Source organism: Thamnophis elegans, chromosome 2, assembly GCF_009769535.1.
Source record: "Thamnophis elegans isolate rThaEle1 chromosome 2, rThaEle1.pri, whole genome shotgun sequence".
Taxonomy (NCBI): domain Eukaryota; kingdom Metazoa; phylum Chordata; class Lepidosauria; order Squamata; family Colubridae; genus Thamnophis; species Thamnophis elegans.
Genome location: NC_045542.1, coordinates 170,633,934 through 170,658,146, shown reverse-complemented (window position 1 = coordinate 170,658,146; position 24,213 = coordinate 170,633,934). Strand labels below are relative to the sequence as shown.

Genomic DNA, 24,213 nt, shown 5'->3' with positions numbered 1-24,213 from the left:
CAAAACAAATAACACCAAATTATTCTTCATTTTACATTCACTGACTCACCCATTGTTTCATTCATTTGGGTGCCTTTTTGTCAGTAATATGCCAGCTCATATACTGTTGTTCACTCACTTAAGTTGTGTCCAACTCTTCATGACCCCATGGACCATAGCCCCCCTTGTATCCTCCACTGTCTCTCAGAGTTTGCTCAAATTTATCTTTGTTGCATCGATGATGCTATTTCACCATCTCATTCTCTGTCATCCCTTTCTCATTTTGTCCTCAATCTTTCTCAACATCAGGGTCTTTTCCTATGAGTCTTCTCTTCTCATTTGGTGGCCAAAGTCTTTGTGTTTCTGTTTCAGTATCTGTCCTTCCAGTCAGGATTATTCATATTTGTTCAGTCATAATTTGGGGGCTGATACCTCAGAGACAGAATATGGAAGAGTATATTAGGGAAGACAATATATAGTGGAGTGATGAAGAGAGCAAAACAAAATGGGATATAAGATTTTTAAAAAGTCAGAGGTTTTTTTATTTGTAGCAGCACATCCAGCAAGCACACAAGTAAGTGAACTTCAACAGGATTCAATTGTATATAAGAAACTTCTTTATATACAATACCAAACAGTAGAATTCAGTATACAATATCAGGAACACAGAAGCAATATTCATAGAAGCAAGTCATTGCAAAGTAGAGAGATACAGAGGCTAATATTGTAGCGAAAATTAGAGAGGCCTAACCAACTCTTATATACAGTTGAGCAAGTCTAAGCTACGACCAGACTCCAAACTGTCTCTTATGGCCCTGTATAAACAAATACTATGTTTCACTAATCAAACAATCCCCATGTCTATTCCAGTCTATGAATATATTCTGACAAAAAAAATCTGTTATTATGGATAATTGTTATCTTTATTGCTTTGATTGCTGACACCAACAGAATTCTTATTAGACACAACCACTAATGTTGCACAAGGTTTCCCTGTGGTGATTTGATCTCCGTGTATCCATCATGTCTTACTCCGAACCCCCTTCAGCCATAACTCCATCTGCACAGGAAACACATTCATAGCAACAAACTGGTTGTCCCTCTGGAACCACCTTGACCCATCCTTGCCATACATCTAGAAGAGGGCATGGGCTAAACATATAAAAAAAGATGTTAATGAATGTTGTTTAGGGATCATTTATTTAAGTAAAAAGAGACTAAACTTTGTTTTATCTCAGAATCTGCAATTACCCAACTGGTATAATTACAGATGGCTTTCCTATTACTCTCTTCTTTTACCCCAAGTTGCTTTGTCAATGGTGCTTTTTCTTCTTTTATCTGCACTTTTCTCTGGGTTAAATTTTAGGCTGTATGTTTCTTAGGAGAAGCTACAGAAGGGCAACAACAGAGCTTAATCTACACGTCAATATAGTAGTAAAGGAAGGATAATTTACACACTGTGAAAAGCATCGTAACAATTTTGGCCTTATTACCAAAATAACTTGTATCCACCACCGATTTTAGGAAGATTATTGCTGATGCATGCTGGATAAGTGGAAACCAAAAAGAATTAATACTTGTTTCATTGATTAGACAATAGGTATAGATTTTATGCATTTCCAAGTTGTAGGATGGTCTTATAGCAATAGCAGTTAGACTTATATAACACTTCACAGTGCTTTATAAGCCACTCTAAGTGATTTACAGAGTCAGCCAATTGCCCCCAACCATCTGGGCTCTCATTTTATCCACCTCAGAAGGATGGAAGGATGAGTCAATCATGAGCTGGTGAGAATCAAACAGCCAAACTGCTGGCAGTCAGCAGAAGTAGCCTGCAGTACATCATTCTAACCACCATGTTACTAAAACTTATGAAAAGTTTGGTTGTTGTTCGGTCTCTAACTTGTGTCCAACTCTTTGTGTTCCATTAGATCATAGCACCCCTGCGTTCCACTGTCTCCCAGAGTTTGCCCAAAATCATTGCATCTATGATACTATCTAACCATCTATCATCCTCTGCTGTCCTCTGCTCCTTTTACCTTCCATCTTTACCAACATCAGAGTATTTCCAATTAGTCCTTTCTTCTCATTTGGTGGCCAAAGTATCAAAATTGGAAACCTAAAACACCTCATTCTCCTCACGAAGAAAGGTAGAGGATGGGTCAACAAGACAGCAATAGCAATAGCAATAGCAGATTTTTATATACCGCTTCATAGGGCTTTCAGCCCTCTCTAAGCGGTTTACAGAGTCAGCATATTGCCCCCAACAACAATCCGGGTCCTCATTTTACCCACCTCGGAAGGAGGGAAGGCTGAGTCAACCCTGAGCCGGTGAGATTTGAACCGCTGAACTGCTGATCTAGCAGTCAGCTGAAGTGGCCTGCAGTACTGCACTCTACCCACTGCGCCACCTCGGCTCTGCTAGACAGATTGCAAATGTCCACATAACAAAGCATGATGGCTTTAGATTATCAAAGGAGTGGGACAAAGCTGTATACACTCCAGAGGTGGGTTCCTACCAGTTCGCACCTATTCGGTAGAACCGGTTCGTCCAATCTACCAAACCGTTTATAAGAGGTTCCACCAGTGGACCTGGAAAGCAGGCCACACCTACAGAAGAGGTTCCAAAAATTTTTGAAACCCACCATTGGTCCTTGGATATGATTATTCTACACTATCAAGCTCATATTTATAAAACTCAGTGCCTCTGTGAAAGGTAAGGATGACTACTGCGTTTGTGGTGCAATCAGAACATTGCGCGTGTTGAAGTTGTTTTAATGCAAACCAAAGATGCCTTTTAAAAAAGAAGTTTACATCATATTCTTATACATGCCAGTGCTGTGTGTGAGGTAATTTAAGGTGGTTCTGACAAGTGTCATCGGCATCTTCATATCCGGTCACATGGGCGGCAAGCCACTCCCACAAAGGAGGCCACACCCACAGAGTAGGTTCAAACAATTTTTGAAACTCACCACTGAGTTCCACTCCCCTTATTTGCTGAATCTATATTAAGGAAAGCTGCATTGGAAGAAGATGAGCATGGTTCTAATATTGGAGGAATAAATGTCAGTAATCTGTGATACCCTGATGACACTGCCATTTTCACTGAAAATGCAAAGCACTTCAAAATAATAGTAATAACAGTCTAGCACAACAGTGGAACAAACAAGGCTAAAAGTAAATAAAAGACAAAGCCAATGACAATGTGGGAAGACCCCTCCCTGGAGAATGAAATGTTTTGGGAAATATTTTTTAAAAAGGCATAATAGAATATTTCCCCTAAAGGACAAATGCAACAAATCTTAAGGGAGGCAGAAACCAGCCCCAGTTTCCCTGCCCCAAGCAGAAACTGAGGAGGCCTTACCAGCCTTTTAGAAAGGCTGGTAATGCATTTGGTAATCCATTCAGAAAGATTGGGTCAGCCTATCTACAAAACAAGAGACCTTCAGCTCCAGGGTGATGGGATTAAGACATGAGGTATTAAAAGAGGAGAAGGTAGTTCAAACATGGTTCCAGTATGGGCAATTACAGGCTAGGTGGAAAATAGATCAAAAAATTGGTTTTATCCAAGTTGAGGATAACTTGTTTAAACAAATAAGAGATCAAAGCTTAATGCATATAAAGAGGATATATAATGTATTACTACAGATGGATTCGGAAACAGAATTAGTTAAAGATTGTATGATAAAATGGGCTCAAAATATTGAAGAACCAATAATGTTGGATACATGGGAAAGAATCTGGGTAAGAAATGTGAAATTTACACAAGCTCAAAATCTGAGAGAAATTTTTTACAAGATGTTCTATAGATGGCATTTAGATCCTAAAAAGTTGGCTTCTATGTATCCGAATGTACAGCCTAAATGTTGGAGGTGTGGTTCTCTCAATGCTACATATTATCATATATGGTGGACCTGCCAAAAGGTTAAGGCATTTTGGATAAAAATATGGTGGATTATGCAAAATATTTTTAAAAGAAGGATAAAGTTTATTCCTCAGTTATTTTTACTAGGTATATGTACTGACTTTACAGTGGTAGAGACTAATTTGATTCTGCACCTAATAACTGCAGCAAGACTGTTGGTGGCGCAATATTGGAAGAAGGAAAATTTGCCTACAATCCAAGAATGGACATTGAAAGTGACAAACTTAGCCGAGATGGCTAAAATATCGGCATATCTTAAAGACCATTCAAATGAGAGATATAAACGAGACTGGAAAAAATGGATTGACTATATACAAAATAAATACGGGACCAAGAAATTCCAGTTAGCCTATGCTTAAGATCAGAAATGATTTAAACTGTTAAAAGTTAGTTCAGTAAGAAGAAGCTAAGGTCAATGTAGAATGTCATTAATTTCTTTATTTCTTTTTTCTCAATAGATTTTAGACTGTGTTAGTTAAAAATCCATACCGTGTACGGGTTCTGGGAAGTCGGGGTGGGGGGAAGGAGGAGAGGGGTTGGGAGGGTGGAGGGAGGGAGGGGCACACAAAAAAATTGTACTTCAATGTCTTAATGATTGACAAATGATGAAATATTTGTGTTTTTTTTAAAGAAATAAAATAAATATTTGACTGAAAAAAAAAGAGAAAAAATAATAATAAAAGAACAATAGAAACAAAAAAAAAAAGACATGACCCTTCAGGGCATAATAGGATTAACCTTTTAGCAGAAGACACAGAGCTCACTACATTGCACAACCCCCCTAGCAGTATCTCTGAAACTTATAAAAATCCATGTACTCTTCAAGCTAGTTGAGCTGCCCCACAAACCCTGGGGGTTCTGCTTCACCAATAAATGGAGCCTCTTTCCAATCAGCCCCCAGTCCCCATTTTGTTTCCAGTGAATTTCTCCAGGGGTGGGATTCAGACAGTTTGCACCACTTCAGGAGAATCGGTTAACTTGGTGAACTGGTTGTTAGAAGAAATCATTAAGGCAGAGAAATGGTTGTTAAATCATTTGAATCCCACCACTGACTTTCTCCCAGCTTGGAATTGAACCAGGTGGATTTTCCTTCTTTTCCCCCCCAAATTTTGTTTTTGAATAAAAAACAAACAAAATCATCCTCCTTTACAAATTGCAAAAAGGTGTGTCAATTGGTTACAAAGAGTTTTTGTGCATCTCTTCCATAGTCATCACCTCTATTCATATCAAATTATCTATTTTACATCACAAATACTTATATATATTGTTATCATCACACCTCATCCTTCATATGACTATAGTTGTTTTAACGTCCCTTTAGAACAAACATTCCAAAATTTAAAACAAAACCACATAGTGGCATTCCCTTATCTATTTTCAATATCATCTAACCACATTATACCTTTATAACACATTCAAAATTAAAAAATAATTATATTTAATAACAAAAAAATTTGAACCTCTTTTCTTAATCATTGTTTACAATTTATATCCAATTTCCCTTTTATCCTGTCAATACAAATTATTACATTATCATTATCAGTCATTTATTTAACGATAGTTTGATTTTCACTTACTTTCCCCCCTTTTTTCACCTTTAAAATATTTACCAAATTTCCTCTTATCAAACCAATATATACATATACATATACATATACATATACATATACATATACATATACATATACATATACATATACATATACATATACATATACATATACATATACATATACATATACAGATACAGATACAGATACAGATACAGATACAGATACAGATACATATACATATACATATACATACATACATACATACACACATTGTTATCCTTTATCTAACTTTATCCATTAACACTACATTTTTAACATAATGCTCTAATTTTGACAAAAATTTTAAACCTCTTTTCTTAATCATTGTATACAATTTATATCCACTTTCCCCTTTTATCATATCAATACAAATTATTACATTATTATCATTATCAGTCATTTATTTAGTGATAGTTTGACTATGTTTAACTTACTTTTCCTCCTTTTTTCATCTTTTAAATATTTATACCAAATTTCTTCTTGTCAAACCAATATACAGTATATGTGTACATTGTTATCATTATCAATTATTTACCTAACTTTATCATTATCACTACATTTTTAACATAGAGCTCTAATTTTAACTAAATTTAACTATGTTTTATTATTAATTTTCATATCTCAACCTGTGTCTTTCCAGTAATAGTGTAGTCCTATTTCTTTTGCCATTTGTGGAATTGGTTTTCTGATTATTTTCTTAATCAAATTTGTTTGGACTTCTCTTCGCAACTTGTTGCTTATTACATACCTTGTAAAATCTCGAAACCCTCCATCAGCTTCCTTTATCAGTTTATCTTTGGTTATCAGTAATGTTTTGATCAAAATTTCTCTCCTTAAATCCATCCATTCTTCTCTTTTCTTCTTCTATATCTTGAATTCTGTAGTAAAACACCTTTCCATCTATCTTCCCTTCCCTTAATCCACTCTTTCCATCTCCAATCACACTCAGTTCACTGTCAATATCCACGGATGGATTTTCCTTCTAACAACAAGTACAACAACCAGCCTTGGAATCAATGATGAAGAAAATAACACAGTGGAGAGCTTCTGCTTTTTAGGAAGAACTAGGGGCTATCTGTCAGCTTGGAAGCCATTTTTCTTTGAGGCTTCTGGGCTGTCACATTCAGTGATTGGGAATTTGGGAGGGAGATTTCATGGAGTGCGGGAAAATTAGCCACAACAACATTCCTTTCTCAGAAAGTCAAGGACATGTTACTCTGCACCTGGAGGGGAATGCCTGGGGATAGTCTCCAGTTGGAACGAAATAATGATTGGACCATGTGATGAACTATTAGGTGCAGGAGTTCGATTTTGGATTATCTCTGGGCTAGGGAAAACCCAGAAATCTCAGATTTGGGTTTTCCTCAGATGTGGCAATATGACATATCTAATAAAATAGATCTTTGAGAAGATGAGCATCTCGGGGTCTTTTAATTTGGAGGTTGTTACATGGACCGCTGTCATTAGCAGTCAAAAAATATACCACACACTAACACTTGGTGGAGTCGCAGTGAAGACTTTCATTGTTTAGGAAGCAACCTATTCAATGATGGCAACGAAAAAAACTTAACATAAAGATGGATTTTGAACAAAAGAAACAAGCTTGTGATTCTGAATTGGCTCAAGCAGAGACCCTTAAAGATGCAAAGATTACAATTTCACGACAGCTGCTCTGCATCAAATGTTGAACCAGCTGAGGTCTGCAGACAACCTAAGAGAGAAGCCCCATTGAAATATTCTAACCACCAGAATTTAAGCAGGGTGCTGGTGGTGGACTCAAAACAGCTCGCCCACCTGGTTAAACCATTTTGGCCACACAATGGCATCCTCATTGATGATAAACTCGGGGTCTGGGGATCCCCATCTTTCTAGACTGCCAAAGGTTACTTTCTTAACAGAGCCATTGAGAAACTTTATCCAGTAGATGAGGTCAAAGTCAGCTGACAGGACTCCGTTCTTGTCCAAATATATACCATCCGTGGTATGGTTGTAAAACTGGAAGTTTTGCAGAAAAGGATGAAACTAGAACAAGCAATTGAACAATAAATTTAGAAGGGTAATGTGACACGTTACCATGGCAACACAGCCAGAGAAGTGGTATGAGTTCCTTTATTAACGCCAACTGTGCCCCCAACATCCCTTTCAACTCTCTGACCTGGAGAAGAACTCTTCCATAAACCTGTACAAGCCTTTGGCTGAAAATACTTCAGTTCAAACATTGTAAGCAGAAAACTTCCAACTATAAATCCAACAGGGCAAGATAAGGTAATTAATCTGGCAGGGCAAGCAAGATAAGGAGTTCCAGAAGTGAAGTAGCACAGCACTAAATCAAACCAGTTGGGAGGATGCCAAGAACTCAGATAAGCAGTTAAACAGCGTTTGTTCCCGACAACCGCCTCTCCCATTTTCCTCTCCTTTAAACTCCATCCCCAGGTGTGCCTGGTAAAGGGAATTGGGGCCCTTTCCTCCTTCGTACACACACACACACACACACACACACACGCTCGTCACAAAAAACCATCCAGGCAGAAACCCAAAATTTTTACTGTTGCCTTGAAATCCCAGTAAGGGTATGGCTAGCTGATGAGAGCTAAATAGCTTGAAATAGATCTATACTAGTCTCCCTTTATTTATTTATCAGCACAAATAGAACAAAATGTAACAAAAAGGCAACAGTAAAAATATTGGGTTTCTGCCTGGATGGTCTCTTGTGACGAGCCGAAGGACAGAGAATGGAAGTAGTGATCTTCCTCCCATATTTGGGCATACCAGGGGTTGTAAAAATCTAATAGATACCTTTCACCCTGGCCTCGCTGATAATGGATAAGAGCCTGTGGCCTAATGGCTAAGAAGTCTGCCTCGTATGTAATATAGCCCAGGTTCAAATCCCAGTAAGGGTATGGCTATCTGAGGAGAGCTAAATAGCTTGAAATAGATCTATACTAGTCTCCCTTTATTTATTTATCAGCACAAATACAACAAAATGTAACAAAAAGGCAACAGTAAAAATATTGGGTTTCTGCCTGGATGGTCTCTTGTGACGAGCCGAAGGACAGAGAATGGAAGTAGTGATCTTCCTCCCATATTTGGGCATACCAGGGGTTGTAAAAATCTAATAGATACCTTTCACCCTGGCCTCGCTGATAATGGATAAGAGCCTGTGGCCTAATGGCTAAGAAGTCTGCCTCGTATGTAATATAGCCCAGGTTCAAATCCCAGTAAGGGTATGGCTATCTGAGGAGAGCTAAATAGCTTGAAATAGATCTATACTAGTCTCCCTTTATTTATTTATCAGCACAAATACAACAAAATGTAACAAAAAGGCAACAGTAAAAATATTGGGTTTCTGCCTGGATGGTCTCTTGTGACGAGCCGAAGGACAGAGAATGGAAGTAGTGATCTTCCTCCCATATTTGGGCATACCAGGGGTTGTAAAAATCTAATAGATACCTTTCACCCTGGCCTCGCTGATAATGGATAAGAGCCTGTGGCCTAATGGCTAAGAAGTCTGCCTCGTATGTAATATAGCCCAGGTTCAAATCCCAGTAAGGGTATGGCTATCTGAGGAGAGCTAAATAGCTTGAAATAGATCTATACTAGTCTCCCTTTATTTATTTATCAGCACAAATACAACAAAATGTAACAAAAAGGCAACAGTAAAAATATTGGGTTTCTGCCTGGATGGTCTCTTGTGACGAGCCGAAGGACAGAGAATGGAATATATATGATTTTTACAACCCCCGGTATGGCCAAATATGGGAGGAAGATCACTACTTCCATTCTCTGTCCTTCGGCTCGTCACAAGAGACCATCCAGGCAGAAACCCAATATTTTTACTTTCTCCCAGGAGTAGTCTACTCCTGGAAACACCAAGCCTGAAGTAGTCTGAAGCAGCCTGAAGATGACGAATGAGACTTTGTCGAAACATCGCCAAGACATCTCCAATTCTACGCGGGAGAAAACCCGAACAACTAGAGACCTACATATACATACATACATATATATATATATATATATATATATATATATATATATATATATATATATATATATATATATATATATGTTTTTTTATTTTTTTATTTGTGCTGATAAATAAATAAAGGGAGACTAGTATAGATCTATTTCAAGCTATTTAGCTCTCATCAGCTAGCCATACCCTTACTGGGATTTGAACCTGTAAGGGTATGGCTAGCTGATGAGAGCTAAATAGCTTGAAATAGATCTATACTAGTCTCCCTTTATTTATTTATCAGCACAAATAAAAAAAAACACAAATATAACAAAGGCAACAGTAAAAATGTTGGGTTTCTGTCGTGATGGACTCTTGTGATGAGCCGATTGACAGATGATGGAAGCAGTTAGCTTCCTCCCATAATTGGGGCTTACCAGGGGTTGTAAAAATCTAATATATATATATAATCTCCTTACTGTTATCAAAGTTGAGAAAGACACTTCTAAAAATATCATGACTTTTCTACATTAAATAGTTTTATCTAGGTCTGGACAGTGAATCATCCCAGGGGGAGGAACCACAGCTGGACCCTTTGGTCAACATGTTTTCTCGGGCCCTGCATTGCGGTCACAGAGAGAATTGAGCCTGTCACCAGGTCTGGTGTTCTTTGCTTTATGATTATCAAAATCACCATCATTTCCTCTTCATAAAAATCACCCCAGGGACCTTTGCCAAGATTGTCTTTGAGCATCAAAAGAGAGCAGGTGATGTTTTCCATCCAAGTCTGCATAGACTGACTCTTAAATGCCTGTAGTCTACTGAGGCTGGACTTTGACCAAGGTCCAACTTAGAGGAAGAAGACATACGGTTTCTCCACTCCTATCCTTTCTGGAAAGGAATCAAAGGCTCAAGAAGACTTGGAAAGTTTCTCCTCATGGTCCTAATGAGTTGAGAAGCAGAGAAAAGTCTTCTAATCCTCACCAGAAATGTTGCTGGTGTTTCCCCTGCTTCTGCTGCTTCTACGGATAACCTGTGGGGTGTGGAAGACCAAATGCTCCTTGACATTGGAAGAGAGTATAACACAGCGAGTGCATGATTTCAAGTCAGCAGACTATATCCTTGGTGGGATTGCTTCTGAAAATATGGTTCTGCGCCCATTTTACCATTTCAATGTGTCTCCCTCGACCAAAGAATACATCCAGTGAGTCCAAAGAAGTGGGTGGAATTGCTTCTAGTTCATTCACTTCTGATTTCACCAACATCCAACTTCTACTAGGGATTCCCTGCACTCATGGGTGCTTCTTAAATCTCTGGGAAAGACTTTGGTGATCTATTTATTTAGAGTTTTTTTAATGCACTAAAGCAGCATTAGTGTTCTTCCTGAACTCTGAATTACCTCTGAATCAGGGTGAAATTCAACAAGTTCTGGAGAACAGTTAGCAGAAATTTTGAGTAGTTCGGAGAACTGGCAAATACCACCTCTGGCTGTCCCCAGAGTGAGGAGGGAATGGAGGTTTTGCAATATCCTTCCTCTTGAATGAGATAGGAAAGGAGATTTTGGGGTATCCTTCCACTGCCACCCTCACCAAGCCATGCCCACAGAACCAGTAGTAAAAAAAAATAGAATTTCACCACTGCTCTGAATTGGAACACCATGTCCATAATATAGCACGTAACCAATTCTGAAGGCATGATTAAAGCTCCCCAACTCTCTTGTAACCTGTGTTTGAGTTATGTTTGTAAGTTTCTCAAGGTTCTTATTTCCTGGAAGTGACAAATCTTGGGGGCAGAAAGTCCAATGAGTTCACACTGTCTCAGTCAGCATCACAGCTTCCTTTGTAACTATCAAAAGATAACTTCCCTGCTTCTAAGGCTGCTAAATAACTGTATATTAATTTTAAAAACTTATCCCTTGACAAAATTCTAGTGTATTATCATAAATTAGCCATTTGTCTTTACTTATCATTTCTCTTCTATACAATGCGCCTTCCTAAATGTATTTTCAGTCACAGTCTATGCTTCCATCAATTCTATATTCCTAGTATGACATGTCTAACAAAATGGATTTTAAAATATGCATTAATTTTATCTTTGTTGTACATAAATATCCATGCCACCCAAGTCTTGTCATGTCCTTTTATATGTCATGAATATCCACCCTTTCATTCAAATTAAACAAGTTGCAAAGTATAATTTCACATCAAGTAACCCCAGTCCCCCCCTTTCTTTCTCATCCTGTAACACCTTATATTTAACTCATGTTTTTTCTCCCTACCACACAAATGTAGATGTATCTTTCTCCCATGTTTGAATGATATTGTTATGTATGTATGTATGTATGTATGTATGTATGTATGTATGTATGTATGTATGTATGTATTTTTGTGTCACAACCCCTGGTATGCCCAAATATGGGAGGAAGCATACTGCTTCCTTTCTCTGTCTATCAGCTCATCACAAGAGACCATCCAGACAGAAAGCCATTATTTTTACTGTTGCTTTTGTTGCCTTTGCCTTTGTATGTGTATGTGTATGTGCATGTGAATGTGTGTGTGTGTGTGTGTGTGTATGTATGTATGTATGTATGTATGTATGTATCAGGGGTGGGTTTCTCGCCCCGTTCCAACCGGATCGGTTGGAACGAGGCCGGCGGCGTCCTCGCGCACGCACGCGGCGCATGCGTGCACGCATGCGGCGCATGCGTGCACGCATGCGGCACGCGCATGCATACTAGTGTCTGCGCGATGCTCCAGCTGCTCCTGGAGGATCGTGCAGGCGCTGTATGCGTTCTGCGCATGCGTGGAAAGCGCAGAATTCGTAAAAATCGGGTAAGGAGCGGGCGCGGGTGTGCGGGCGCGCGCGGGCGCGGGGGGGGGGGGCGTCGCCATTCCCGGAAGTTACTTACTTCCGGGTTCGGCGACCAACTGGATCGCAGGGACCGGTGCGAACCGGTCGAAACCCACCCCTGGTATGTATGTATGTATGTATGTATGTATGTATGTATGTATGTATGTATGTATAGGGCTCATTTGTAGGGGTGTTTCTCTATTTCAATAGCTTCCATAATTATTCTCTTGTTGAAGTGTTCTGTTTTGGAGATTAATCTGGTCCTTCAAAATTAATTTCGTGTCCTGTAGCTTTAAGGTGCTGGAAAAGGGAGGAAGCTTTTTCTTTTTTTCTTACTGCGTTTTTGTGTTCTGTGATGCATGCATTTATTCTCCTGTTCGTTTGTCCTATGTATGTGGCAGGGCAGATTTTGCATGGTATTTCGTAGGTTTTCTAGCTGGATTTTGTCTTTGGGGTTTCTTAAGATGTTGGCTATTTTTTGGTCAGTGTTGAAGGCTGTCTTGATATTGTGAAATAACATGAAAATCTACAAAGTGTGTGTGTGTGTGTGTGTGTGTGTGTGTTTTCGTAGATTTGGTTTTCTAGCTGGATTTTGTCTTCTGCTTTATCTTTTGTTTCAGTTTGGTTGTGAAACCTGCTAATAGACCAAATTATTTTAGCACCCTGATTCCCTTTAATGGATCATCAAAATCAGTCCCAAATCATCTGCAAAAGATCTTTAATTGTAAAGTAAGTGTAGTTTTAATTTTTCACTCCCAAAATTCTGGTCCTATGTCTCTATTCAGTATTACATGAACTATAATAAACAGAAAAGGGGACATAGGGCAGCCATGCCTGGTTACTTTGGTATTGTTAGATCTCTACTAACAATAATTTGTGCTTTCTATAAATGGGCTTTCTTGGCCCATTTTGTAAAATTTTCACCAAAATTCATATCTTCCCAAATTTTAAATAAGAAATACCCGTCAACAGGCTTCTATGCATTTAAAATAATCTATGCAGTTTATTTTTCAGTATGTTGTTTAAAATATTCTAAAATCTCTAACACAATTGTTAACATAGAATAGAATAGAACAGAATTCTTTATTGGCCAAGTGTGATTGGACACACAAGGAATTTGTCTTTGGTGCAGATGCTCTCAGTGTACATAAAAGAAAATATATATTGGTCAAGAATCATAAGGTACAACTTTTAATGATAGTCATAGGATACGAATATGCAATCAAATCATATTAGGAAACATTCAATATAAATTGTAAGGATACAAACAAAAGTTACAGTCATACAGTCATCAATGGGAAGAGATGGGTAATAGGTACGATGAGAAGATTAATAGTAATGCAGATTTAGTGTTGAGGGAATTATTTGTTTACAGTGATGGTGTTTGGGGAAAAACTGTTCTTGTGTCTAGTTGTTCTGGTGTGCAGTGCTCTGTAGCATCGTTTTGGGGGTAGGAGTTGAAACAATTTATGTCCAGGATGTGAGGGGTTTGTAAATATTTTCACAGCCCTCTTTTTGACTCATGCAGTGTACAGGTCTTCAATGGAAGGCAGGTTGGTAGTAATTGTTTTTTCTGCAGTTGTAATTATCCTCTGAAGTCTGTGTCTGTCTTGTTGAGTTGCAGAACCAAACCAGACATTGTCCTTTAACTGTCTTTTTGGTAACAGGACACATTGGTCTTCATGAATACATTCTTGTAAAATTATTGTCATTAGAAATGAAGTTCACAAGGACTTAATGTCCATATAAGCAACAACATATCTGTGTGAGTATATCTTATGCCTCCCAGCCACTCAACACCACCCTCCAGGCCTTCCGCAAAGCCCTTAAAACCTGGCTGTTCCGACAGGCCTGGGGCTAAAGAACCGTGCCCCTATCTTGAATGGTATGATTGTTGCGCTTTTAAATTATGTATTGTTTTGTGTTGTGTCAAATTGTTTGTATCCCCCCTTCCCTTGTTTTGAGTTGTGAGCCGCCCTGAGTCCCCCTCGGTCCCGCCCTGAGTCCCCCTCGGGGGAAAAGGGCGGCATACAAATGAAATAAACATAAACAAATGAAATAAATAAACATAAACATTCATTCACTCCTGTCATTTATTTATGGGGAGCAGCTGTTTGGAGAACAAGTGGGTTATCTTCTGATCTTGCCTTTATTTGTAGAGATTTCAGGGGCTAGTACTAACATTGAGTTTGAGTTTGAGTTTATTTCATTTGTATGCCGCCCTTTTCCCTAAGGGGACTCAGGGCGGCTCACAGCTCAAAAAGGGAAGGGGGGATACAGACAGTTTAGTAACAACACAAAACAATACATAATTAAAAAGCACAACAGTCATACCATTTGAACTAGGGCAGCGAATCTTTAGCCCCAGGCCTGTCGGAATAGCCAGGTTTTAAGGGCTATGCGGAAGGCCTGGAGGGTGGTGAGGGTACGAATTTCCACGGGGAGTTCGTTCCAAAGGGTTGGAGCAGCCACAGAGAAGGCTCTCCTCCGGGTAGTCGCCAGTCAACACTGGCCAGCGGATGGAATTCGGAGGAGGCCTAGTCTGTGGGATCTAATTTGTCTAGTGGAGGTAATTGGCAGAAGGCGGTCTCTCAAGTACCCAGGTCCAATACCATGAAGGGCTTTATAAGTGACGACTAGCACCTTGAAGCGTATACGGAGACCAATAGGCAGCCAGTGCAGCTCGCGGAGGATAGGTGTTACATGGGTGAACCGAGGTGCACCCACAATCGCTCACGCGGCTGCATTCTGGACAAGCTGAAGTCGCCAAATACTCTTCAAGGGCTGCCCCACGTAGAGCACGTTGCAGTAGTCCAGTCTGGAGGTCACAAGGGCACGACCTTTATTTGTAGAGATTTCAGGGGCTAGTACTAACATTCAGAGTACCCATCTCCATTGTAATGATGTCCCCTTTCTTCAAAAGTGTCTAGTCTGCCATAGATGTCACTGGAAACTCCTAGAAGCAGAGAGTATATTATGACACAGAAGCTACCATATTTTCCAGAGTATAAAACGCACTACCCCCCTAAAAGAGGGTGAAAATTTGGGTGTATTCTACACTGAATGTAGCTGAGATGAGCCCCGCCCACCCAACAGCCCCCCCACCCCACCCCTTTGGCCTGTGCCTCCCAGCAATTTACCTCCTTGCAAAAAAACGGAAAATGGTGCTTGTGGGGCAGCCATAAGCTATGGCAATCCCTGCAGTCTGAAACAGCTGATCATCAGGAGGCCCGTGCTTGAACTAAAAGTGAAACAGGCTGTTTGCTGCAAAGTGCTGGAAGGCAGAGGCAATTTCAGGCTAAACTGAAACAGGATGTTTGTTGTTTGCTGCAAGGAGGTAAGTCATAACTATAAATGCCTATAGAATGTTCACAGTATTAGACTTATTTTTTAAAGACTGCTTTATTATTGTTCTACACAGCTTAACAAAATGAAGAAGCTTTTTAAAATAAATGCTTGATCTGAAAAGGCCCAGTGCTATTGTATCTTCTTTTAAATAGCAGAGAATAATGAATACTTCCAGAAAGCCATATCAATTTTAATAGCATCTGTACAAGTATGGTCTGAGATATAACACCATAAACAGTGTATATCGTCTGTACTGTTTGCTGTTTGCTGCAAGGAAGAAAATTGCTGGGAGACAGAGGCAGAGGCAGATTTGTTTTCCCTTGTTTTTCTTCCCAAAAGCCAGGTGCGTCTTATACTTCGGAGTGTCTTATACTCTGAAAAATATGGTAAATGGAGGATGATAGTGTGATCTTATTTCTTTTTTGCAGGGAAAAACAAACAATATGGCATGTCCTTTCCTTCTTGTTCACCATCCAAGAGATCACCCAGAGTCCAAGTATCTTATCGAATATCACTTTGGGCTACAACGTCCATGATGTTTATTGCAGTGAAGAAATCACTTTTGAAGCCTTGCTAGACCTTCTTTCTTTTGGACAAGCCAACATTCCCAATTATAAGTGTGGAGGAGAGGAGAACCTGCTGGCTGTTCTTGATGAGACAGACTCTGACATCTCCATCCAGATTTCAACGCCCTTAGGCATCTACAAAATCCCACAGGTAAAGCTGGAAAAACTGAAAACTATCCATTTCTCCCTTAAAATACCACCTGAAAACTTAAGATTGTAAATTGAAGGCTGACTGTTATTTTGTCATTGTATTTTCTTCTTCTCTAAAGGTCACGAGGGAAAGAAAAGGCAATTGCTTATTTTAGCATCTAATATGCAAATTTGCAGTGGCTCAGTGGCTAAGACACTGAGCTTGTCGATCAGAAAGATCGGCAGTTCGAATCCCTAGTGCTTCCTAACAGAGTGAGCTCCTGTTACTTCTGCCAACCTAGCAGTTCGAAAGCATGTAAAAATGCAAGTGGAAAAATAGGAACCACCTTTGATGGGAAGGTAACAGAGTTCTGTGCACCTTCTGTGTTTAGTCATCCTGGCCACATGACCACAGAGGCGTCCTCGGTCAGTGCTGGCTCTTTGGTTTTGAAACGGAGATGACCACTGCCCTCTAGAGTCGGAACGACTAGCATATATGTGTGAGGGGACCCTTTACCTTTACCTTACCTATGTTCTTAGAAAGATTGGGAAGAATTCCGGACAAAAGAAGAAGGGGACGACAGAGAATGAGGTGGTTGGATGGAGTCACCAAAGCGGTAGGCGTGAGCTTAAATGGACTCCAGAGGATGGTAGAGGACAGGAAGGCCTGGAGGGATGTTGTCCATGGGATCACAATGGGATGGACATGACTTTGCAACTAACAACAACAACATGTCCCCAGAGAGGTTTTACAGGGTTAACATGACTCATCTGCAATCCCTTCTTTTCATTCAATCCCTTCTTTTCATTCCAGATATCTTATGCTTTTGTTTCTCAAGTGTTGAGCAATAAAGACCTATTCCCATTTTTCTACCGGATGGTGCCTGAAGAGGGAATCCAATATTCAGGGATGGTCAAACTCCTCCTTTATTTCAGGTGGACCTCCATCGGCCTCGTTGCTCCCGACACAGACAAAGGAGAGGTGTTTCTGAAAATGTTGACGCCACTCCTGGAAACGAATGGCATTTGTGTCCTTTTCTCACTAACCCTCTCAGGGATAAATCGGTACGAAGTGGATATCCCTTCTGATATCTTTCTCAAATGGAAACAAATCAATGTCTATATTTTCTTGGTGGAGACAAATTCTGACTTCATTAGAATGCGTCTTATAGAAAATGTCTTTGAGGAGGAAATAAAACCGAAACAAGGGAAAATCTGGATCATTACAGCAATGAGGAATATCATCCTTGACCTGAAGTACTCTTCTCTGTCTTTCCAGTACACCTATGGCTTTTTTTCCTTCTATCTCCGGACCGAGAAGAAGATAAAATATGATGACATGGTTCTCTTCTATGCTTCAATGGAGCTGTATGTTTATCGAGCATTTCGATGTTCGTATTCTAAACATGCCTTGTCTGTGAAAGGCTGGATAAGATGCAGAGAGAGAGAGAATCGAAGGTCTTTGCCCCAGGAGCAAATTGAAAGGGTGCTTTCCCTCAATGGCTACCGCCTCTACAAGACCATCTGGGCTGTGGCCCATGCCTTAAACGCTGCCTTTGCCTCCAGATCCAAGCAGAGGAGGAGGAGGAAAAGTGGGAAGGAGTCGGGAATTCAAACTCTGCAGCCTTGGCAGGTATTTTATTTTCGACTCTGATTTCTCTGTCTCTGTAATCATCACCTTGCAAAAGGTCAACTGTGGAATGGTTTGTTGTTTGCGATAAGGGAGAATATTTGTAGCTCAGGGTTGAAATGAGAGGTCCTTGGTACTCTCTGAGAATGTTTATTTTCTTCCAGATGTTTCATTATCCAAACTTGGTAACATCATCGGCAGACTAGCACCAATGATGTTACCTAGTTTGGGTAATGAAACGTCTGTGAAAAATGACACCAAGATGACACCAAGCTGGCAGGAATAGTCACCACTCCAGAAGATAGGCTTAAGATACAGAAGGATCTTGATAGACTATACAGTATATGTGATAACTTGCTCAATAGTAGCAACTCAATAGTAGTAAGAGGGAATCTTGGCGTCCTAGTGGACAACCATTGAAATATGAGCCAGCCATGTGCAGCAGCTGCCAAAAAAGCTGACATAGTTCTAGGCTACATAAACAGAGGGATAGATCTGTGAAGTGTTAATACCATTTTATAATGCCTTGGTAAGGCCACACTTGGAATACTGCATTCAGTTTTGGTCGCCACGATATAGAAAAGATGTGGAGACTCTAGAAAGAGTGCAGAGAAGAGCAACAAAGAGGATTAGGGGACTGGAGGCTAAAACATATTAATATTTAATATTCATATTTAATGAAAAGAAGGACCAAGGGAGACATGATAGCAGTGCTCCAATATCTCAGGGGTTGCCACAAAGAAGCTATTCTCCAAAGCACCTGAGGGTAGGACAAGAAGCAATGGGTGGAAACTAATCAAGGAGAGAAGCAATTTAGAACTGAGGAGAAATTTCCTGACATTTAGAACAATTAATCAGTGGAACAGTTTGCCTCCAAACGTTGTGATTGCTCCAACAGTGGAAGTTTTAAAGAAGCAATTGGACAACCATTTGTCTGAAATGGTATCAGGTTCCCTGCCTAAGCAGAGGGTTGGACTAGATGACCTTCAAGGTACCTTCCAACTCTGTTATTCTATTCTATTCTATTCTATTCTATTTTAAACAACCAAGTCCAGAGAGTACCAATAACACTTCGTTTGTAAAGAACAACAGGGTATCTGAGAAGAACACACATAATTTCCACTCATAATTATCACTGGCTTGCTCTGAGCCTTCTGGCTCCCTTAAGACATAGCTCGTTGGCACCTTCTGGTATTCACTGTGACACATTTTGCCAAGTGCCAAGAGTCACCTGTTCTTTGTGGGCTCTAGGACTAACTTCTTGTGGGACAACACAACGCGGGACAAGAGTTACACTAATATCAGTGAAATGGTGGCATATACCTTCTAAAATTTGTCATTCTAGCTACATCCTTTTCTACAAAATTCTCAGCTTTACAACCATTCCATAGAGAGTGTATACCTAAGTAAGGACGGAGAGCTAATAGCTGACTTGGACATTATCTACTGGGTGAAGTTTCCCAATAAATCTGTCAATCAAGTCATCTTTGGGAGCATAGAGGGACAGGGATCCTTGGAGTCCAAGTTGATTATTAAGGAGGAAGCCATTGTCTGGCCAAAATGGCTTAACCAGGTGAGAACATCACTTCCACACCTATCCCATCATTGCCAGCAGCCTTCTGGCAGTTGATTGTAGGACACAACGCAGCATCTGAATACCTTTTCCAATTCCTTCATTGCTACCTTACCATCTGTGGTGTATATCGTCACTTGCTGGTTTCTTTAATCTAAAAGGTAGAATCTATCCAACACTTTAACATCTTTATTGGTGGGTTATTGTGTTGTCATTGTTAGTTGGTCACCTTTAATGTTTGTACCGTTGTTACCATGTTCCTTACAATCAGGGAGGCATCTATAGACTTCTTTTCTTCTCTTCTTTATTTATTTATTTAGTTTGTCACTCATCTACAAGATAACAGGAATAAGAATAAACACGAATAAGAACACAGGAAATCAGAGGTGGGCTGCTACCGGTTCAGGTGAACCAGTAGTGGAAACCAGGACTGAGTCGCCAAACTGGTAGGGGGCAGCAGGCTGGCCACACCCCTGAACCGGTTCCCTAGTCACCCATGCTGTTGCGTTTTTTACTGTATTTTTAATGGTCTGCACATGCGCAGAAGAATTTGCATGCAAATTGGCAGTAACACCGGCAGTAACCCAACGCTGGTATAAATAAATGGAGACAGTAAGATGTTAGGCACGCTCGTGCACTTATGGAGGCTCCTAGCCTTTCTCATACCTCTAGCTCTTCTCGTCTCTCTCCTCTTCTCTACTCCTCCTCCCCTCTTCTCCCCTCTTTTCTTCCCTCCCTCCCTTTTCTTCCCTTCTTTCTTTTTCAATTATTCACTGTACATTACAAAGCGCCGAGGTGGCGCAGTGGTTAAATGCAGCACTGCAGGCTACTTCAGCTGACTGCAGTTCTGCAGTTCAGCTGTTTAAATCTCACTGGCTCAGGGTTGACTCAGCCTTCCATCCTTCCGAGGTGGGTAAAATGAGGACCCGGATTGTTGGGGGCAATATGCTGACTCTGTAAACCGCTTAGAGAGGGCTGAAATCCCTATGAAGCAGTATATAAGTCTAACTGCTATTGCTATTGCTATTGCTAAATAAGGTCTCATGTTCTGCTAGCATTGATCATTCAGAATCCTTTGAGATTCTTTTTAGAAGTTTTGCCTTAGTTTTTGGTTTGTTTGTCTGTTTTTGTGCCTACAAGTCAATGTTGACTCCTGGAGAAGCCCCTGCAGTTTTCTTGGCAGGACATTCAAAAGTGGCTTGCCATTGCCTTCTTCCTAGGGCTGAAAGAGGGGAACTGGCCTAAGGTCACCCAACTGGATTTGTGCTAAGGAGAGGATCTAGGATCTCCTGGTCTCCTGGTTTAAAGGCAGATGCTTTAACCACTACCCCACACTGGATCTTGCCCTAAGACACTTACAGCTTAAAAATCAACCAAGGGGAACAAAAAGGGGGATAATAGAAAGAGATTAACTGAGAAGCCATCAGCAATTATTCTCATTGAAGAAAGTGTTGAATAGTGAAACCAAGTTTAGTTTCCTTTCCTTAAATGCAGAACCCCAAGACCTGTTCATTAATATCTCTTTTTTTCTATTTAGTCCATGCCCCCTTCCAGGTGTGTTGAAAGCTGCTATCCCGGATGGGTCAAGCTAGTTCCAGAAGGAGATCCAGTCTGCTGCTACAAGTGTGTTCCATGTGCAGATGGGACCATCTCCATTCAGAAAGGTGGGGATTCTAGAGGGGTGGGGTTTCAGTCAGTCCTATTATCCATCTCTGCCACCTCATTTCTGTGCCTCCTAATTGGTGGCTGTATGAAAGTGTGGCCCAAGGCAGCCCCAAGTATAACATCATGAGAGCACGGAGCATGGAGATGAAGTCCATTCCATTCCATTCCATTCCATTTATTAGACTTGTATGCCGCCCTATTCCCGGAGGGACTCAGGGCGGCGAACAGACATAAGGGGAAGGGGGGGATACAAAACAACGGAACAAGACAGGATACAACAACAAGTTAAAACCACACAACAATCAGCAATTCGAGTGGGGCTGGGAACTCATCAGCCCCAGGCCTGCCGGAACAGCCAGGTCTTAACGGCTTTGCAGAAAGCCTGAAGGGTGGTGAGGTCACTGTGCAAAGTTGTTGACGAAGATTCACAGTCTGTCCAGGTGTAGCAAGTTAAAACCCACCCCTCACCTAGAACATGAACTATTTCAGGAAATATTAAAAAGGTAGAATATTTCCCCTAAAAAGAAAAGTAGAAACTCAGAGAGGCAGAAACTCTGCCCCCCACATTTTGTCAATGGGCCATTAAGGCCTGAGACAGTATATTCTACATAAAAAAGGTAGAATTAACCCTCTACCCATCTCACCACATGGCACTTGATCAGCCAATAAGGCAAACAAGCTTGGGTCTCAAGACAGCCTACAAATTTAGCTAAGACCCCCACCCCCCAGGAGTCTGAGAGCCAATGGGATACATTCCTTACACAGGAACATGAAACAGAGAGGTGGGGCCCAACAGAGATTATAAAACCCAGGAATTCTCAGCATCTCTGCCCTTTTCTGCTCAGGAGCTCAAGCCATGTGATCCTGCCCACCATTAAAACCATCTTTCCAAACAGCCTCCATGTTTCCAGTATCTTTTTTCCCCACTTGGAACTGAACCCAGAGGGGCGTTTCTTCCAACACAGGTAGACCTGTCTGGAAGTTGAGTCATGACAACCGGACCTTTGAAACAATTCACTGCTTGTCCAAGTAGCTTCTTCAATGTGAACAAGTTGGTTAGAGGGACCCCCATATATGTCTTCCAGTGTGGTTTCATGTATGTGCCTTATTCTCTCAATTTAACACCTAACCTGAATAGGCCTAGTATCCTGCTTAACAAGTAGGCAGAGTCATTGGTGAACCTGTCAAGTGGTCTTAATCTTCCTGGGGACTGATGCAAGAACAGCATAAATAACAGGGGACAGGTTGTGCCTGAGGCAGTGGTGGGATTCAAATAATATAACAACCGGTTCTCTGCCCTAATGACCAGCAGGGTAGGTGGGGCTTGGTGGTTATGTTACTGGGTGGACATGGCCAACTCAGCATCACTCACATTGATGGGCACTTCACCTTTGCTGTTACAATGTAATAAGGGTTAACCGGAGAGGCAGTTTCTATAAGCAGGGCGATAAAGATTAGGATAGAAACAACACCAGAATGTTTCCTTCCTGCTTTCCCTACAAGATTAGCCCTTGTAAAGTGGAAAAACAAAACAAAATGAGATTTCTTCCAACAACCGGTTCTCCGAACTGCTTAGAAAGTTACCAACCGGTTCTCCCGAATAGGTGCGAACTGGCTGAATCCCACCACTGGCCTGAGGCCTCCTTATTTTTTTCTAAAGCTAGCTTCGTCATCTGGCATCTCTTTTTCTCCATCTCAATTTGCTGTTTCCTAAGAAGAAAAAAAGTAAGATGCTGGGAGTAAATACAGATTCCAGTCAAAGATTATTCTATGAGCCATGGTGGTGCAGTGGTGCAGTGCAGTACTGCAGGCTACTTCTGCTGATCACCAGCTGCCTTCAATTTGGCAGTTCAAATCTCACCAGGCTCAAGGTTGACTCAGCCGTCTGTCCTTCTGAAGCAGGTAAAATGAGGAGCCAGATTGTTGGGGGCAAGAGGTTGAGGGGGCAAGAGGTTGACTCTGTAAACTGCTTAGAGAGGGCTGTAAAGCAGTGTGAAGTGGTATATAAGTCAAAGTGCTAATTGCTAATGATTGAAAAATGAATAGGGGGGAAATGGCAGAATAATTTAAGTTGTTATTCTTGTCCTTTGCAGATGCAGAGCAGTGCTTCCGATGTCCAAACAATCTGTATCCAAACAAAACTAAAGACCAATGTATCCCTAAGATCACAGACTTCTTGCATTACAGAGAAACTTTGGGCATTGTCATGGTTTCCTTTGCTTTAGTCTTATCCTTAATCACTGGGTTCATCTTAGGAATCTTTATTAAATATTTGGAGACCCCGATAGTCAAAGCCAATAATCGGGATGTTTCTTACATCATCCTCACTTCCCTCCTGCTTTCCTTCTTGTCCACTTTTCTCTTCATTGGACGGCCAAGGAAAGCCACTTGCCTCCTCCGACAAACAGCCTTCAGCATCATCTTCTCAGGGGCTGTCTCTTCCATCCTGGCCAAAACAATCACAGTGGTGCTGGCTTTCCTGGCCACAAAGCCGGGGAAGAGGATGAACAGATGGCTTGGGAAGAGTTTTGCCAACGCCATTATCCTTTCTTGTTCTGCTGTCCAGATAATCATTTGCTCCATCTGGCTCAGTGTCTCTCCACCTTTCCCTGACTCCGACATGCACTCCCAGCCCAGAGAGATCACCCTGCAATGCAATGAAGGCTCTGTCGCCATGTTTTATGTCTCCCTTGGGTATATGGGCTTCCTGGCCGCCATCTGCTTCACGGTGGCTTTCCTGGCCAGGAATCTGCCTGGGGCCTTCAACGAAGCCAAGCTGATCACCTTCAGCATGCTGGTCTTTTGCAGCGTTTGGGTGTCCTTTGTGCCTGCCTATCAGAGCACCAAGGGGAAGTCCATGGTGGTCGTGCAGGTCTTCTCCATCTTAGCCTCTAGCGGTGGCCTGCTGGTCTGCATCTTCTTCCCCAAGTGCTACATTATCATCCTAAGGCCTGATCTGAATACAAAAGACCACCTGACCACAAAAAGGAAAGATGGCATCTGA

The 24,213-nt window shown here is 40.9% G+C and overlaps 1 protein-coding gene across 1 annotated transcript in view; it reads left to right on the top strand.

Annotated features, from left to right (window-relative positions):
* Positions 1 to 24,213, top strand: part of LOC116502590 (vomeronasal type-2 receptor 26-like) — a 31,193-nt gene extending 6,980 nt beyond the window's left edge. The window contains exons 3-8 of the mRNA XM_032208467.1: positions 16,075 to 16,363; positions 17,156 to 17,974; positions 19,317 to 19,544; positions 21,082 to 21,208; positions 23,303 to 23,903; positions 24,018 to 24,213. Coding sequence (XP_032064358.1) covers positions 16,075 to 16,363; positions 17,156 to 17,974; positions 19,317 to 19,544; positions 21,082 to 21,208; positions 23,303 to 23,903; positions 24,018 to 24,213 — 2,260 coding nt within the window. The remainder of the gene's footprint in view (positions 1 to 16,074; positions 16,364 to 17,155; positions 17,975 to 19,316; positions 19,545 to 21,081; positions 21,209 to 23,302; positions 23,904 to 24,017) is intronic.